Genomic DNA, 16,012 nt, shown 5'->3' on the forward strand with positions numbered 1-16,012 from the left:
TGCCCATATTGACCCCAAAATCCCCCTCTGGGCTGTTTTCAGGGAGGCACTCCAGTGAGTCCCATGCATAATGCTAAAGGGTGATTATCCATTTTCAGACCCAATAATTAGCCTCTGTGGTGTCAGGATTCGGCGTCGCCTCTGCACGGCGCATTTGGCTTGACAACTGTTAAACAGCATTAAAGCCCCTTGAAGCGCTCATTAGTTATGCCACTTGAACAGAACAATTTATATTTAAAAAAAAAAATAAGACATTAAGACCGGAGAAAAAGAAGGCTTACAGGGGAGGAAGAAAAGTTGTAGAAGTATATGCAAAGCTAATACGCACAAAACTAATTTAATGAAAACGCCAAATGAGAATGGGTGAAATCATCTTGTGAGAGTTATAGAAATAAAAATAATTATTGTTTGGGGGAGGGGGGGGGGGTTATCATCTATGCCTTTTGTGAGGTCGGGGACACTCATTCAGTCCTTATGTGAAACACAAACACATATTTATTTCCCTTTTCTGTGCATTATAACACAAGAAAATGAGTTAATAAGAGCTAGTTAATAAGAGCTAGCTAACAATGCACATAATGCAATGCAATAATAATGTCGCCGTAACTTGGTTAATATAGAACACAAACACATATTTATTTCCCTTTTCTGTGCATTATAACACAAGAAAATGAGTTAATAAGAGCTAGTTAATAAGAGCTAGCTAACAATGCACAAAATAATGCAATGCAATAAAAATGTCACCGTAACTTGGTTAATATAGAACACAAACACATATTTATTTCCCTTTTCTGTGCATTATAACACAAGAAAATGAGTTAATAAGAGCTAGCCAACAATGCACATCATTTGGATACACTTTCAACTATAAAAAAAAAAAAACCGTAATACATGGTTTGGTGTACATGCCAAGATCATGTATTAACATGTACACTGACTATAACGTAATAATTGCAGTACGGAAACTTATACAAGCTAATGCTAGTTCCGTCAACAACAGCAGAATCGATACAGAGATAACACTTGGTTGCAAAATTGAGAGCGAGGTGATCCGCTCTGAGCTCTTCGCCTGCCGTCGTGTTCGTCCGATAGATAAAAAATAGTTAGCGGTTAGCCGCGACAATAATAATGTCGCCGTAACTTGGTTAATTACGTAAATGGAACATTCATTCATTCATTTTCTACCGTTTATCCTCACAAGGGGGTGCTGGAGCCTATCCCAGCCGTCTTCTGGCGATACACCCTGGACAGCCAATCACAGGGCACATATAGACAAACAACCATTCACACTCACATTCATACCTATGGACAATTTGGAGTCGCCAATTTAACCTAGCATGTTTTTGGAATGTGGGAGGAAACCGGAGTACCCGGAGAAAATCCCGGAAAACATGCCAACTCGGGTCTCCTAGCTGTGAGGCCTGCGCGCTAAACACTTGTCCACCATGCAGAGGTATTTGGGTATTTTTTGTGAGGGGTATAGCATCAAAATAGCTATTTCTGTTGTTAGCTAGCTCCTATTAACTAATTTAACTTAATTTTACTCATACCGATCGAGGGTGGAATTGAACTCTGTCTCCTAGCTGTGAGGCCTGCACACTAACCACTAGTCCGCCATGCAACCATAAATGGAACACTGTTACTTTTTTATGTATTTTTGTGAGTGCTACAGCATCAAAATAGCCATTTCTGTTGTTAGCTAGCTCCTATTAACTAATTTAACTTAATTTTACTCATTACTCATACCGATCGAGGGTGGAATTGAACTCTGTCTCCTAGCTGTGAGGCCTGCACACTAACCACTAGTCCGCCATGCAGCCATACATGAAACAATTGTTTTTTTTAGGTATTTTTGTAAGGGCGACAGCATCAAAATAGATATTTATGTTGTTAGCTAGCTCCTATTAACTCATTTTCCTGTCCTCGAATTGTAATTGATGTACAAAAGTGCAGTTCCCCTTTAAGCGTGCCACGATTTAACCTTGGTTATATTCTCTGATTATTTATTCATCAGGAAAAAAAAGCTGCATTTAGCCGTTTATGAACAGCTGCTATACTAATTAGGCTGCTAGTTCATCTATTACCTTCAAGTATTAATACTTGTTGCGTGGATAAATGGCCGCCATTGGATACATGTACTCAATCGGATCGGAGACCTTCATGCCGGAATGTCCCAAACAATCCCACACCTTCAAATCCAGTTTAGAATCCTTTTGAGTTGAAATAACGTTTACATTGGAGCCTTTCTGGTTCATATTTTGCAACAAAATACAATTTTTTTGTATGGTTATCGTTAATACTAATACTTCTCAGTGCATCCTTGCTGTAAATACGTGTGCGTGTATAAGGAGGAAGAGGAGAATGTGAGGATAATTTAATTATGGAGCAGATAGAGAAGGTTCCCGGGGTTAATATCCTGCATGCACTCTGCTCCTCCCCGGACAGACTAATTGCTTTAAGCACATTAGAAACTTTATTGACTGCAATGGCCTTTTTACGGCATTACGTTTCTCTCTCTCTCGTGCTATCTATCCGTCTTTCACTCCAACTTGAACCTCATCTGCCCATCCTGAAGGCTCGTCTAAATGTGATGAGATTTTGTATATTAAGACGCCTCATCTACGGAGGCTTGATTGGCAGGTGATTAACTCATCTTAACCCACGAGACTCCTTCATAGTTGCGCTAAATGACGCCATAAAAGTTCCTCTTGATGTTCCAACAACTCGTTCAAGTAAGGGGGGGGTATGTGTTGAAGAAGAAAAAAAAAAAAAAAAAAGCACAGCCCCCTCAATTTCCCTTTTCCATGTGCCGAGATCAATCCTCTCCGCACACCCCCTTCTCCATTTTCACTGCCATACCTCTTAATGAGGATGGAGGTGAATGGAAGGAGTTATTAAAAAGTCTTCACCTTCCTCCCGGGACTGCTAAAGAGGAATTATACTCAACTAAGTGCACTTATAGCCACACTTGGAAGTTATTTCACATTTCTGCCACCATAAATCCACATTCTGACAGCAGTAGAAAATCATTTCAGTATTTCAGTGTTCAGTTTTTTTTTTTTTTGGTGGGAGAGTTTTATTAAAAGCTATGCAATTTTTTGAGGAGAATTACAGATGAAAAAATGTGTTGGTAATAAGGACAGCTGTAATGTTATTTTGTATTAATTATTAATTCATTCATTTTATACCGCTTTTTCCTCACGGGGGGTGCTGGAGCCTATCCCAGCTGTCTTTTGGGGGCGAGAGGCGAGGTACACCCTGGACTGGTTGGTTGCTAGCCAATCACATGGCACATATAGACAAACAACCATTCACACTCACATTCATACCTATGGACAATTTGGAGTCGCTAATTAACCTAGCATGTTTTTTTTTGGAATGTGGGAGGAAACCGGAGTACCCGGAGAAAATCCCGGAAAACACGCCAACTCCACACAGAGATGGCCGAGGGTGGAATTGAACTCGGGTCTCCTAGCTGTGAGGCCTGCGCGCTAACCACTTTTTCCACCATCCGGAGGTATTTTTTGGTATTTGGTTTTTTTTTGTGAGGGCTATAGCATCAAAATAGCTATTTCTGTTGTTAGCTAGCTCCTATTAACTAATTTAACTTAATTTTACTCATACCGATCGAGGGTGGAATTGAACTCTGTCTCCTAGCTGTGAGTACCCGGAGAAAACCCACGCATGCACGGGGGAAGAACATGCAAACTTCGCACAGAGATGGCCTCGGGTGGAATCGAACTCGGGTATCCTAGCTGTGCTTAACTATTCGCCGCAGCCTGGATGTTAGCATATTTATATAATCTCTGTTAGCATATTTTTTTGGTTTATGACGAATTTACTCAAAAATGTTGCCTAGCATAGACTAGCATGAGTGGAATTGAACCCTGGTCTCCTTGCTGTGAGGTCTGCGCGCTAACCACTAGACCCGCCGTGCCGCTGCAGATGAATTAATCTTGTCTTTATACATTTATATATACTGTATGTACTTTTACATACACACCATATACATAAGACTTATCACAACTGCAGTAATTAGTATGAATTAAGGTGCGTCATCATTGTTCCTCGTCCAGCGGTCCAGTCTAATAACTCTTGCACTATGCGGATGGAGGCGGGCAAGGGGGTAGACATCTATTACAATAACTCATGCAGCTAATGAGAAAGCAAGAGGCTTGACTTGTCACATGCAGACCATCACGTCTGCTAAAATGGATGGATGACACCGAGATGTCATTAGCAGTTCTTTGAGGGCCCAATGCAGTACGTCAGTCAGGTCTCCTAGTAGTGTCTTTGCATTCAGCACCATCTGGTGGCAACTGGAGTAACTACAATAACACCAAAAGTATAATGAGCACTTTCACACTTAAGGGGGGAGAATCAGAGGTCACTGAATTTGGACCGAAGAGAGGACCTCAATGTTTTGTTTAGCTTTTCTGAAGAGGCAAGCATCAGGCAGAAGTGGTTGAAGTTCCTGATTCCTGGCAAGTAAGAGGAACAAAAAAATGCTGGTCCACAGGTCTGTTTTGTGAACATGGCTGAAGCTGGACTATCCGCCAATGTCTCTCCAACATTTCTTGGTCATCTTGAAGAATCAGAAGATCAAGCTGTAATTTGTGTAATCGGAAAAAATCAACTCGGCAGCTGTCCAGAAGTCCAAAATGCTCGGGAGTATGACCAATCACAACCTAGAGGAGGGCCGAGGGTGGAGTCTGAAGTCCATTGCCGAAGTCCAATGTCTCTCCAACGTTACTTGGTCATCTTGAAGAATCAGAAGATCAAGCTGTAATTTGTGTAATCGGAAAAAAATCAGCTCGGCAGCTGTCCAGAAGTCCAAAATGCTCGGGAGTGTGACCAATCACAACCTAGAGGAGGGCCGAGGGTGGAGTAAACGCAACACACGTCTGAAGTCCATTGCTGAAGTCCAACATCTTTCCAACGTTACTTGGTCATCTTGAAGAATCAGAAGATCAAGCTGTAATTTGTGTAATCGGAAAAAATCAGCTCGGCAGCTGTCCAGAAGTCCAAAATGCTCGGGAGTGTGACCAATCGCAACCTAGAGGAGGGCTGAGGGTGGAGTCTGAAGTCCATTGCTGAAGTCCAATGTCTCTCCAACGTTACTTGGTCATCTTGAAGAATCAGAAGATCAAGCTGTAATTTGTGTAATCGGAAAAAAATCAGCTTGGCAGCTGTCCAGAAGTCCAAAATGCTCGGGAGTGTGACCAATCACAACCTAGAGGAGGGCCGAGGGTGGAGTAAATTCAACACATGTCTGAAGTCCATTGCTGAAGTCCAACGTCTCTCCAACGTTACTTGGTCATCTTGAAGAATCAGAAGATCAAGCTGTAATTTGTGTAATCATATAAAATCAGCTCGGCAGCTGTCCAGAAGTCCAAAATGCTCGGGAATGTGACCAATCACAACCTAGAGGAGGGCCAAGGGTGGAGTAAATTCAACACACGTCTGAAGTCCATTGCTGAAGTCCAATGTCTCTCCAACGTCACTTGGTCATCTTGAAGAATCAGAAGATCAAGCTGTAATTTGTGTAATCGGGAAAAAATCAGCTCGGCAGCTGTCCAGAAATCCAAAATGCTCGGGAGTGACACCAATCACAACCTAGAAGAGGGCCGAGGGTGGAGTAAATTCAACACACGGCTTGGGCGGGGGGGGGCAGGAAATCCATGGAAATACTGCAGAAAGGTGCAGAATCTGGAAGATCTAGAAACCTCAATACAAATTAGCATAATAGACACCAAAATGCTAATTTTGTGTTTAAATCAGGTTTTGTCAGCCATGAATAATTTTTAGGAGACCTACTTTTTTAATTCCCCCCCCCCCAAATGAAAATGATCTGCTCCAAACTACCATCTGATTGAATAAGGGCATATATTTGCATCCTGTTATACAAAGAGTAAACACAGCTTTATACAAAACGTGGCGAGACGATCGCCGCGGTGATTTTTTTTTGCCAAATCTGTTTTTCTCGCCCGCAGAGTTGACAAGCATCAAGCTAGCGATAGGAAAAAAAAAAAAAAAAAAAAAAAAGGTCAAGTCCCGCTGTTCCATTTGATATGTGAAGCACCTTGCTGTGATGATGACTTCATTTGCAATTCAGTGTCTATAAGGGCTGCGATGGCGAAAAACTTCAAGAACGCATGAATATGCTAACGACCTTCATTGGGCGAGTCAAAGAACCTGACTTGATGGCCGATGTTAGAATACCCAAAGCTCCTCAGATGTTTTCTCGACTTAGTTTTTAAAATTATATACTTTATATTTATCATAATTTGTTGTTTAAATCAAGCAACAGAAGAAGACACAAATAACTGTATAGCTTTAAATGTGTATGTCTTATTTATTTATTTATTTTTTTTGCTTTGATGAATTCAAGCCCAAACAAAGTGCGCTTGAACTGACATTCTTTTGCATTCTTTTCTTCAAAAAAATGCAGCAGCGTCCTCGGAGATGTTTGCCACTGTCGCTCCACTTGATTTACACCGAGGGATAATAAAGCTGTCATTTTCCACCGCGTTTCTACTCGTGCAAAGTGCAGTGTGTACAAAAGGAACGCCTGGCAAGGTGATCTATCACCAGGCTTTTTTTTTTTTCCATACCCACTATCCTTTTGTTTAAACTCCACTTCTTTATATCTTCTTGGAAGTGATGAATATCTGACTTGAAAACACTCAAAAAGAAGCATACTTCATGCTGAAAGATGGCGGGAAAAAAAGGGTAGGGATTCAAACATTTACTCATTTAAACCATGATGGCATCCATTAGGTAACTGTTCTGTTCTGACTGTTGGATACTGTAGAAAAATAAAAAAAATCTAAGATTTTCTATTATGTCTATAATAGGGGTGGCACGGTGGTCGAGTGGTTAGCGCGCAGACCTCACAGCTAGGAGGACCAGGGTTCGATTCCACCCTCAGCCATCTCTGTGTGGAGTTTGCATGTTCTCCCCGAGCACTACAGAGTCAACCCCCTGCTAGCGTCATAAACCGGGGGGATAGAGCTGACGGACAATGACATCCGGTTACGGTTTCCATGCTAACGGGGACTTTTTGTGATGCCAACACAGTTGGACTCATGCTAGTCTATGCTAGGCAACATTTTTGAGTAAATTCGACATAAACCAAAAAAAATATGCTAACAGATTACACTGTGTTTACATTTGAAATTTAATACATCCGGGCTGCGTCGAATAGTTAGCACAGCTAGGAGACCCGAGTTCGATTCCACCCTAGGCCATCTCTGTGTGGAGTTTGCATGTTCTCCCCGTGCATGCGTTGGTTTTCTCCGGGTACTCCGGTTTCCTCCCGCATTCCAAAAACATGCTAGGTTAATTAGCGACTCCAAATTGTCCATAGATATGAATGTGAGTGTGAATGGTTGTTTGTCTATATGTGCCCTGTGATTGGCTGGCGACCGACCAGTCCAGGGTGTACCCCGCTTCTCGCCCGAAGACAGCTGGGATGGGCTCCAGCACCCCCGCGACCCTCATGAGGAAAAAGCGGTAGAAACTGAATGAATGAATGTCTATAATATTGGATAATACAAGTGTAAAAGTGACTATAGGGGTGTTACATCAGTGTCTACAGGGCTCTAATAATGGTAAAACTAGTATTTAGATGTTGTCTTGTCAGGAAAGGGTCCGGGATTGTGAACTACACCTTAGTATGAGTAAAAGATGACTCCTCAAGGAAGTTGAGGAACGGGAAAAAAAAGGATCTGTTGGGATCCTGACATTGGTACGACGTAACTACGAAAATATTCAGGTTATTCTTGTTGAATCCTACTTCATGTATCGTGTTTTGTGTCTGATTAGCCAATTACTTGCGATGAACAATTGGATTTGTGACCTGGATGAGGCTCGGGAGTTGAGTAAAATTACCCAGACCGTTTTGGTGGCAAAATCCATGGAAAATCCATGGAAACACTGCAAGGAATAGGTGCAGAATCTGGAAGATCTAGAAAAGCTTTCAGTGCGGGTTATCACGTGTAGTCCAGAACTAAATACAGGAAGACACCTTACATACATATGTACTATTCAAAGGTGAAAAACTTCCATACTGTGTGCATACAAACTTATACTGAGAAATAATAGATTTTTTTTTTTCAATGACGTTCTGTGAGGTTTATGGCTCGAGGCGCTGACTGCACAGCCCGGTATGCAAGTGACTTATCTACAGCGACAGCTAGTTAAATTATTCAAAATACTTTTTAGAAGTAGTATAGTGGAAGAAAAAAACAGCAATGGCTCCACTTTTAACACAGTAATGTGAATATGACAACATTTAATGTACTGTATTGACGCAAATTTAACCGTAATTTTAAGGGCATGACCTCCGTCCATCCAGCCATCCATCGCTTGACCTCACTTGGGTCGCGAGGGTATATGCTTGAGCCTATCCCAACTGACAGGGTACACCCTGGACCGGTCACCATAAACTCAGGGCACATAGTGTCGTCTTCTTCTGCATCCGTCCCAACCATCTCAGTTTGGCCTCTCTGACTTTATCTCCAAGGCTTCTAACACGTAATGTCCCTCTCATGTACTCTGTTCCTGATCCTATCCATCGTGGTCACTCCCGATGAGAACCTCAGCAGAGCACACACAGTAGAAAAACAACCATTCAAACTCATACAAATGGACAATTTCGAGTCTCCAGTTAACTGAATGTGAATATTTTTGGAATGTGGGAGGAAACCGGAGTACCCAGAGAAAAGTCACGCATCGGAAGAACATGCAAACTCCACACACTGAAACTAGGGCCTGTTTTTGAAGAAATATTTTTTTAGGACAAGATTAAATATATATTATTTTGTTTTCATATTGGGGAATACCATTGCAACCTTTTGGGGGTTGCCTCAAAAGGTTCTCAAAAGACCTCTATAAAACCCATCCTTTGCATAATTTTTCTTTTTTTTCATCAGTTTAATTAATTTCACAACATATTTATGAGACTGAATCCAAAAGCTTCAGTGAATAATGAAGAAAAAATGCATACAAACCAATAGAGGCCTCTTCTCTGGGAAGTATGAGAGTAACCACAAAAAAAAAAAAAAAACTCTTCCAGCCTTATATGGGCATATGTCTCTCAAAGATGATGTCACAAACCGCCGGGCTCCCCAATCAAAGGAAGGCCACACAAAGGGTGTGTTCTCGTCTCGGCCAATAAAGCCACGCTCAAGGAAGATGTGTACAACTTGACAAACTTCGGCATGTGGAGCTATGCGTGACATGTAGCGGAATGTACCACCCAGCTGAAACCGCCAAAGGGGCCATTTTGATCCTGGGGTAGAATTTAAGAAGGAATGAGACCCAATTGAGAAGCTGGCCAGACTCGAAAAACATGAGGCATTAAGCAGCTGGTTTGGGGTATTAGCATCGGAAAACAGCTGCAAGGCAGAAGCACAGCAGAAAGCTCGTTATCGAACCGACTGACAACTTCCTGTGTTTGCACTATGGGGAAGTCAGGTAAGTGGAAAGATAGATACTTTATTAACGTCCGAGAGAGCCGCTTCAAAGTATGTGCAAGCTGTAAATCAAATTACTAGTTTAGCAAGGGGGGGGTTGTGGCTTTTTGAATGTGCCTATTGTGTCGGAGCGGAGGAGAAAAGAGCAGTGAGTGATGGCACCACACTTGGGCAACACAGAATCCTCTGTCTGGTTCTCCAAACGACCACACTCAAGGCTCTTGTATGGATTCCGCAATAACATTTATTGAAGCCCGTGTTCAATAGTCCTGTCTCTCTTTTTCGCCAGGCTGATGTCTGACATTGCCTCCCGTCTGTCTTGTCTCTCAGCCTCAAAGCAATTTGCAGAGGAGGTGCTGCGGCGCCATAACGAGCACAGGAAGAAGCACCAGGCTCCACCACTCAAGCTGAGCGGCAAACTGAACAGAGAGGCCACCCGGTGCGCTCACATACACACGCACACACGCAATGTTGTATACACACCGGCGATATAGGGAAAATGTCAAAGGGATTCAAACCGCCGTGGCCAATACCCACAAAATGATTCTTTGTGTGAAAATGTGCTGCTCTTATTTTGAAGATTCAACATAAGAATGCGCTACTTGGTGACAGCATTTTAATCACAGTTCGGGCTTTGTACCTCCTAAGCGTTACAGTAACTAATCCACAGGTACTAAAGGAAGATATTGGGCTTCGTACCTCCTAAGTGTTACAGTAACTAATCCACAGGTACTAAAGGTAGATATTGGGCTTCGTACCTCCTAAGCGTTACACTAACTAATCCACTGGTACTAAAGGAAGATATTTGGCTACCTCCCAAGTGTTACAGTAACTAATCCACAGGTACTAAAGGAAGATATTGGGCTTCGTACCTCCTAATTGTTTCAGTAACTAATCCACAGGTACTAAAGGAAGATATTGGGCTTCGTACCTCCCAAGTGTTACAGTAACTAATCCACAGGTACTAAAGGAAGATATTGGGCTTCGTACCTCCCAATTGTTACAGTAACTAATCCACAGGTACTAAAGGAAGATATTGGGCTTTGCACCTCCTAATTGCTACAGTAACTAATCCACAGGCACTAAAGGAAGATATTGGGCTTCGTACCTCCTAATTGTTTCAGTAACTAATCCACAGGTACTAAAGGAAGATATTGGGCTTCGTACCTCCTAATTGTTACAGTAACTAATCCAAAGGTACTAAAGGAAGATATTGGGCTTTTTACCTCCTAAGTGTTACAGTAACTAATCCACAGTTACTAAAGGAAGATATTGGGCTTCGTACCTCCTAACTGTTACAGTAACTAATCCACAGGTACTAAAGGAATATATTGGGCTTTGTACCTCCTAAGTGTTACAGTAACTAATCCACAGGTACTAAAGGAAGATATTGGGCTTCGTACCTCCCAAGTGTTACAGTAACTAATCCACAGGTACTAAAGGAAGATATTGGGCTTCGTACCTCCCAAGTGTTACAGTAACTAATCCACAGGTACTAAAGGAAGATATTGGGCTTCGTACCTCCTAAGCGTTACAGTAACTAATCCACAGGCACTAAAGGAAGATATTGGGCTTCGTACCTCCTAAGTGTTACAGTAACTAATCCACAGGTACTAAAGGTAGATATTGGGCTTCGTACCTCCTAAGCGTTACACTAACTAATCCACTGGTACTAAAGGAAGATATTTGGCTACCTCCCAAGTGTTACAGTAACTAATCCACAGGCACTAAAGGAAGATATTGGGCTTCGTACCTCCTAATTGTTTCAGTAACTAATCCACAGGTACTAAAGGAAGATATTGGGCTTCGTACCTCCTAATTGTTTCAGTAACTAATCCACAGGTACTAAAGGAAGATATTGGGCTTCGTACCTCCCAATTGTTACAGTAACTAATCCACAGGTACTAAAGGAAGATATTGGGCTTTGCACCTCCTAATTGTTTCAGTAACTAATCCACAGGTACTAAAGGTAGATATTGGGCTTCGTACCTCCCAAGTGTTACAGTAACTAATCCACAGGTACTAAAGGTAGATATTGGGCTTCGTACCTCCCAAGTGTTACAGTAACTAATCCACAGGTACTAAAGGTAGATATTGGGCTTTGTACCTCCTAATTGTTACAGTAACTAATCCAAAGGTACTAAAGGAAGATATTGGGCTTTTTACCTCCTAAGTGTTACAGTAACTAATCCACAGTTACTAAAGGAAGATATTTGGCTTCGTACCTCCCAAGTGTTACAGTAACTCATCCACAGGTACTAAACGAAGATATTGGGCTTCGTACCTCCTAACTGTTACAGTAACTAATCCACAGGTACTAAAGGAAGATATTGGGCTTCGTACCTCCTAACTGTTACAGTAACTAATCCACAGGTACTAAAGGAAGATATTGGGCTTTTTACCTCCTAAGTGTTACAGTAACTAATCCACAGGCACTAAAGGAAGATATTGGGCTTCGTACCTCCTAATTGTTTCAGTAACTAATCCACAGGTACTAAAGGAAGATATTGGGCTTCGTACCTCCTAACTGTTACAGTAACTAATCCACAGGTACTAAAGGAAGATATTGGGCTTCGTACCTCCTAACTGTTACAGTAACTAATCCACAGGTACTAAAGGAAGATATTGGGCTTTGTACCTCCTAAGTGTTACAGTAACTAATCCACAGGCACTAAAGGAAGATATTGGGCTTTGTACCCCCCAAGTGTTACACTAACTAATCCAAAGGTACTAAAGGAAGATATCCCTTATTATTAGCCTTTTACAGTCATTCCTAATTGCATGTTTACCATCCAAAGGTGACATTTACAACTCGGGACATCCCTTTTACAAAGTTTGAGATTGTATTTCTTTGTCCCGCTAAAGCTATGCTGAGAGTTTGGCTAGCACGCGCATTCTAAAACACAGTGAGGAGTCCAGCAAGGGGACCTGTGGAGAGAATCTGGCATGGGCCTCCTATGACCAATCAGGTACGTATTCAATGTACTGAAAACCAAACTGTGAAACTGGTTTTCTTAATTAGTTGGTCACAGTTGATTTACCAAAGCGCAATGTGTCATGGTGGCCATATTGATGTATTACATTCATTCATTTATTTTCTACTGCTTATCTTCACGAGGGTCGCGGGGGTACACCCTTGACTGGTGGCCAGCCAATCACAGGGCACATATAGACAAACAACCATTCACACTCACATTCATACCTATGGACAATTTGGAGTCGCCAATTAACCTAGCATGTTTAGTACCCGGAGAAAACCCACGCATGCACGGGGGAGAACATGCAAACTCCACACAGAGATGGCCTAGGGTGGAATCGAACTCGGGTCTTCTAGCTGTGCTAACCATTCGTCGCAGCCTGGATGTATTACAATCAAACGTAAACACAGCGTAATCTCTGTTAGCGTATTTTTTGGTTTATGTCGAATTTACTCAAAAATGTTGCCTAGCATAGACTAGCATGAGTCCAACTGTGTTGGCATCACAAAAAGTCCCCGTTAGCATGGAAACCGTAACCGGATGTCATTGTCCATCAGCTCTATCCCCCCCGGTCTATGACGCTAGCAGGGGGTTGACTCTGTATTGTTTTGCTAACTAACACCATTACATCACAAGCCTCGCTTTCGCAAGTCCACACAGAGATGCCCAAGCGGGGAGTCGAACTCGGGTCTACCCGGGCTAAATTCATTCTCCCAATTGATGAGGAGCACCGGTCGTGTCATTTCCTGTCAGTATTTGCACTGTAAACCTTCCCCCGTGGACACCACTGTCTCGTATGAGGAGGTATCAAGCGGGTCGCTAATGACATCCTTCTTATCGAGAAACTGCCGTCTTTTTATTCTCTTCCATTTTAGAGCTCAGACAGCGTGATTCACTACCGAAATATGCGACACTCTGAGTCATAAAGCATCTCCTATGGTGCCGCACGGGGGTGACCAAAAGTGCAGCATTGTAAATAAAAACGTACCCCGCGGGGATTTGCGCTGATCAAAAAAGATTCAGTGACAATGCTGTCATTGTGATTACGGCGGATGACGGAATGACTGATGGTGATGGCGCTCTAAATTGAGGTTGCTGTCTACGCAGGGAAGGATGTGGCCGACCGCTGGTACGATGAAGTCAAACAGTACAACTTCAGCTCTCCTGGATTCTCGTCTGGCACTGGTGAGGCCCTCCTTTTAATCACTCTTTTCATATTGGAGGAACGCCGGGTATAGATGACCGCTCGTTTATCTTCATCATGTGGAGGGGTGGCAAATTTCCTGTGGGAGAAACTATTACATTTTGGCAACTGTAGAAACTTCTGCAGAATTCTAACGTACCATCTGTGTAATCGTAAACAAAGTTATCACTTTTCTTTGAGAGTTTTTAGTGTTTAATAGTGCTTTATCCGCACTACTTGCTCCATTGTTTACACTCGCTTTGAGCACCCCTTGGCTACGCCGAGCAAACAGAGATCCCCACGGAGATACGGAGGAGGAGAGGCCATTAAAAACAGTTGTGAAAATCGACATTTGTGCAAATACAAATATAAAAATACTATCTCCCCAGAAGACCGTTGAATCATCGTGGAATCCCTCAAAGACGCTAAGTCAGCCTGTTAACTTTGAGCACCCCTTGGCTACGCCGAGCCAAAGGAGATCCCCGTGGCGATACGGAGGAGGAGAGGCTGTGTTAACATTAAAAACTTGTGAAAATCGATATTTGTGCAAATACAAATACAAAAATACTCCCACCGCTGAATCATCGTTGAATCCCTCAAAGACGCTAACCCAGCCTGTTAACTTTGAGCACCCCTTGGCTACGCCGAGCAAACAGAGATCCCCACGGAGATACGGAGGAGGAGAGGCCATTAAAAACAGTTGTGAAAATCGACATTTGTGCAAATACAAATATAAAAATACTATCTCCCCAGAAGACCGTTGAATCATCGTGGAATCCCTCAAAGACGCTAAGTCAGCCTGTTAACTTTGAGCACCCCTTGGCTACGCCGAGCCAAAGGAGATCCCCGTGGCGATACGGAGGAGGAGAGGCTGTGTTAACACAAAGCGGAATTGGCCATTAAAAACTGTATTTTTGTGCAAATACAAAAATACTATCTCCCCAGCAGACCGTTGAATCATCGTGGAATCCCTCAAAGACGCTAACTCCGCCCCTTCCTGAGCTAAAACAATATGCCACAGCGCCAACCTGAAACACTGCCGCAGTTGGCGTAATAATGTAAAAACGTATCCGACACGTCAGCAAGCACGCATGGAAGTCGGTTAGCTTAGTTTAGCAGAGCATGCTAGGATGAGTTGAGTGTGTTGATAGCATTTTGCTTCACCTAAATCAATCAGTTTATTTATATAGCGCTAAATAGCAACAGTTATCCGAGATGCTTCCACAAAACTAAACGCTGTGCTTCCCGTTCTACTTCTTCCTCCCGTTTCCTTCCCCGTTCTTTCTCAGTATTCACCCTGCGTAATCGCTGCTCTTTCTGTCGCCCATTAACCGAGACATGCGTGAGGTGGTTGTTGTCATGCCGATGTCACGCTTCCATCACAATTTGACTCGTCCGACTCCGGAGATCAGCCGTGTATAAACCGACGTACCAATCACATTCATGCCGGCGTCTTCTAAATTCTTCTAAATACATTCTAGGCTGCTCAATGTCAAGCAAAGTGCACCCTCACTCCCGGCTGCTCGTCATGCTGATTCATGCTTGACTAATGTAGGGAAAAAACGTTGACCGAGAGTGGTGTTTAAAGGTGGATTGTGTAAATATTTAAAGGGGAATCGCTTTGTTGTAGGGTTCAACTGAAAGTCTTCACTTCCTGGAGAGCGGTGCTTTGCATTTTCAAAGAAATCCTTGTAATATTCAATAATAATAGAATAATTTGTTTTCCATTAAAGCAGCACACATGAATCAATTGCGCCCTCTGCTGATCCTTATGATGAACTACTACTACTAATAGGTTGCTATTGCTTCAACATACAGTTGAAACATACAAAGATTCATTTATTGACTCATTTAATTTATTTTGTAACAAATTGTGCTTTTAGGTCATTTCACAGCCATGGTGTGGAAGAGCAGTACAAAGCTAGGTGTCGGTAAAGCCACAGCATCGGACGGATCCTCCTTTGTGGTGGCCAGATACTTTCCAGCTGGGAATATCACCAACCAGGGACACTTTGACAACAACGTCCTTCCAGCTAAAGCTCCTGGATCTCCATCTTAATGATGCAAAGCCTTTTTTGAGTCCATTCCTGGCCTGCATTGGACTTTGAGAACCACTTGGGCTGAAATTATGAGTGTTTTGCTATTTTGGACATAATTGGTACATTGCTTAGAGAAATATGCCTACTACTGTTTGCTAACATATAAGGAGCTCACTGCAATCTGTATTTGTGTACAAACTGAAACTATGTTTTTTTTTTTACATATTGACTCATACCTTCTGTGTTTTGTTTACTAGTATTTAAAGTGGAAAAACAGTACAAAAATGTTGTAATCCATCCATTTTGTTAATAAAATTGACAACAATAGTGTTT

The 16,012-nt window shown here is 42.4% G+C and overlaps 1 protein-coding gene across 2 annotated transcripts; it reads left to right on the forward strand.

Annotated features, from left to right (window-relative positions):
* The first annotated feature begins 8,703 nt into the window (after positions 1-8,703).
* Positions 8,704-16,001, forward strand: glipr2l (GLI pathogenesis-related 2, like). 2 transcript variants are annotated; one of them, XM_058085504.1, is made up of 5 exons: positions 9,104-9,480; positions 9,810-9,918; positions 12,345-12,448; positions 13,565-13,642; positions 15,524-16,001. In XM_058085504.1, exons 1-5 carry the CDS (start codon positions 9,468-9,470, stop codon positions 15,697-15,699), a joined length of 480 nt encoding a protein of 159 aa, XP_057941487.1. In that variant the 5' UTR covers positions 9,104-9,467; the 3' UTR covers positions 15,700-16,001. The 2 variants fall into 2 exon arrangements, with proteins under 2 accessions (XP_057941488.1, XP_057941487.1); XM_058085505.1 differs by lacking the exon at positions 13,565-13,642 and having other exon boundaries at positions 8,704-9,480.
* The last annotated feature ends 11 nt before the right edge of the window (positions 16,002-16,012 follow it).

Source organism: Doryrhamphus excisus, chromosome 10, assembly GCF_030265055.1.
Source record: "Doryrhamphus excisus isolate RoL2022-K1 chromosome 10, RoL_Dexc_1.0, whole genome shotgun sequence".
Lineage (NCBI taxonomy): Eukaryota > Metazoa > Chordata > Actinopteri > Syngnathiformes > Syngnathidae > Doryrhamphus > Doryrhamphus excisus.

Bases quoted from the DNA above. Each gene is read 5' to 3' on its own strand.
- glipr2l (XM_058085504.1), top strand. The intron at 12,449-13,564 runs GTACGTATTCAA...CTGTCTACGCAG, and splicing joins GGCCTCCTATGACCAATCAG to GGAAGGATGTGGCCGACCGC. The intron at 13,643-15,523 runs GTGAGGCCCTCC...TTGTGCTTTTAG, and splicing joins TGGATTCTCGTCTGGCACTG to GTCATTTCACAGCCATGGTG.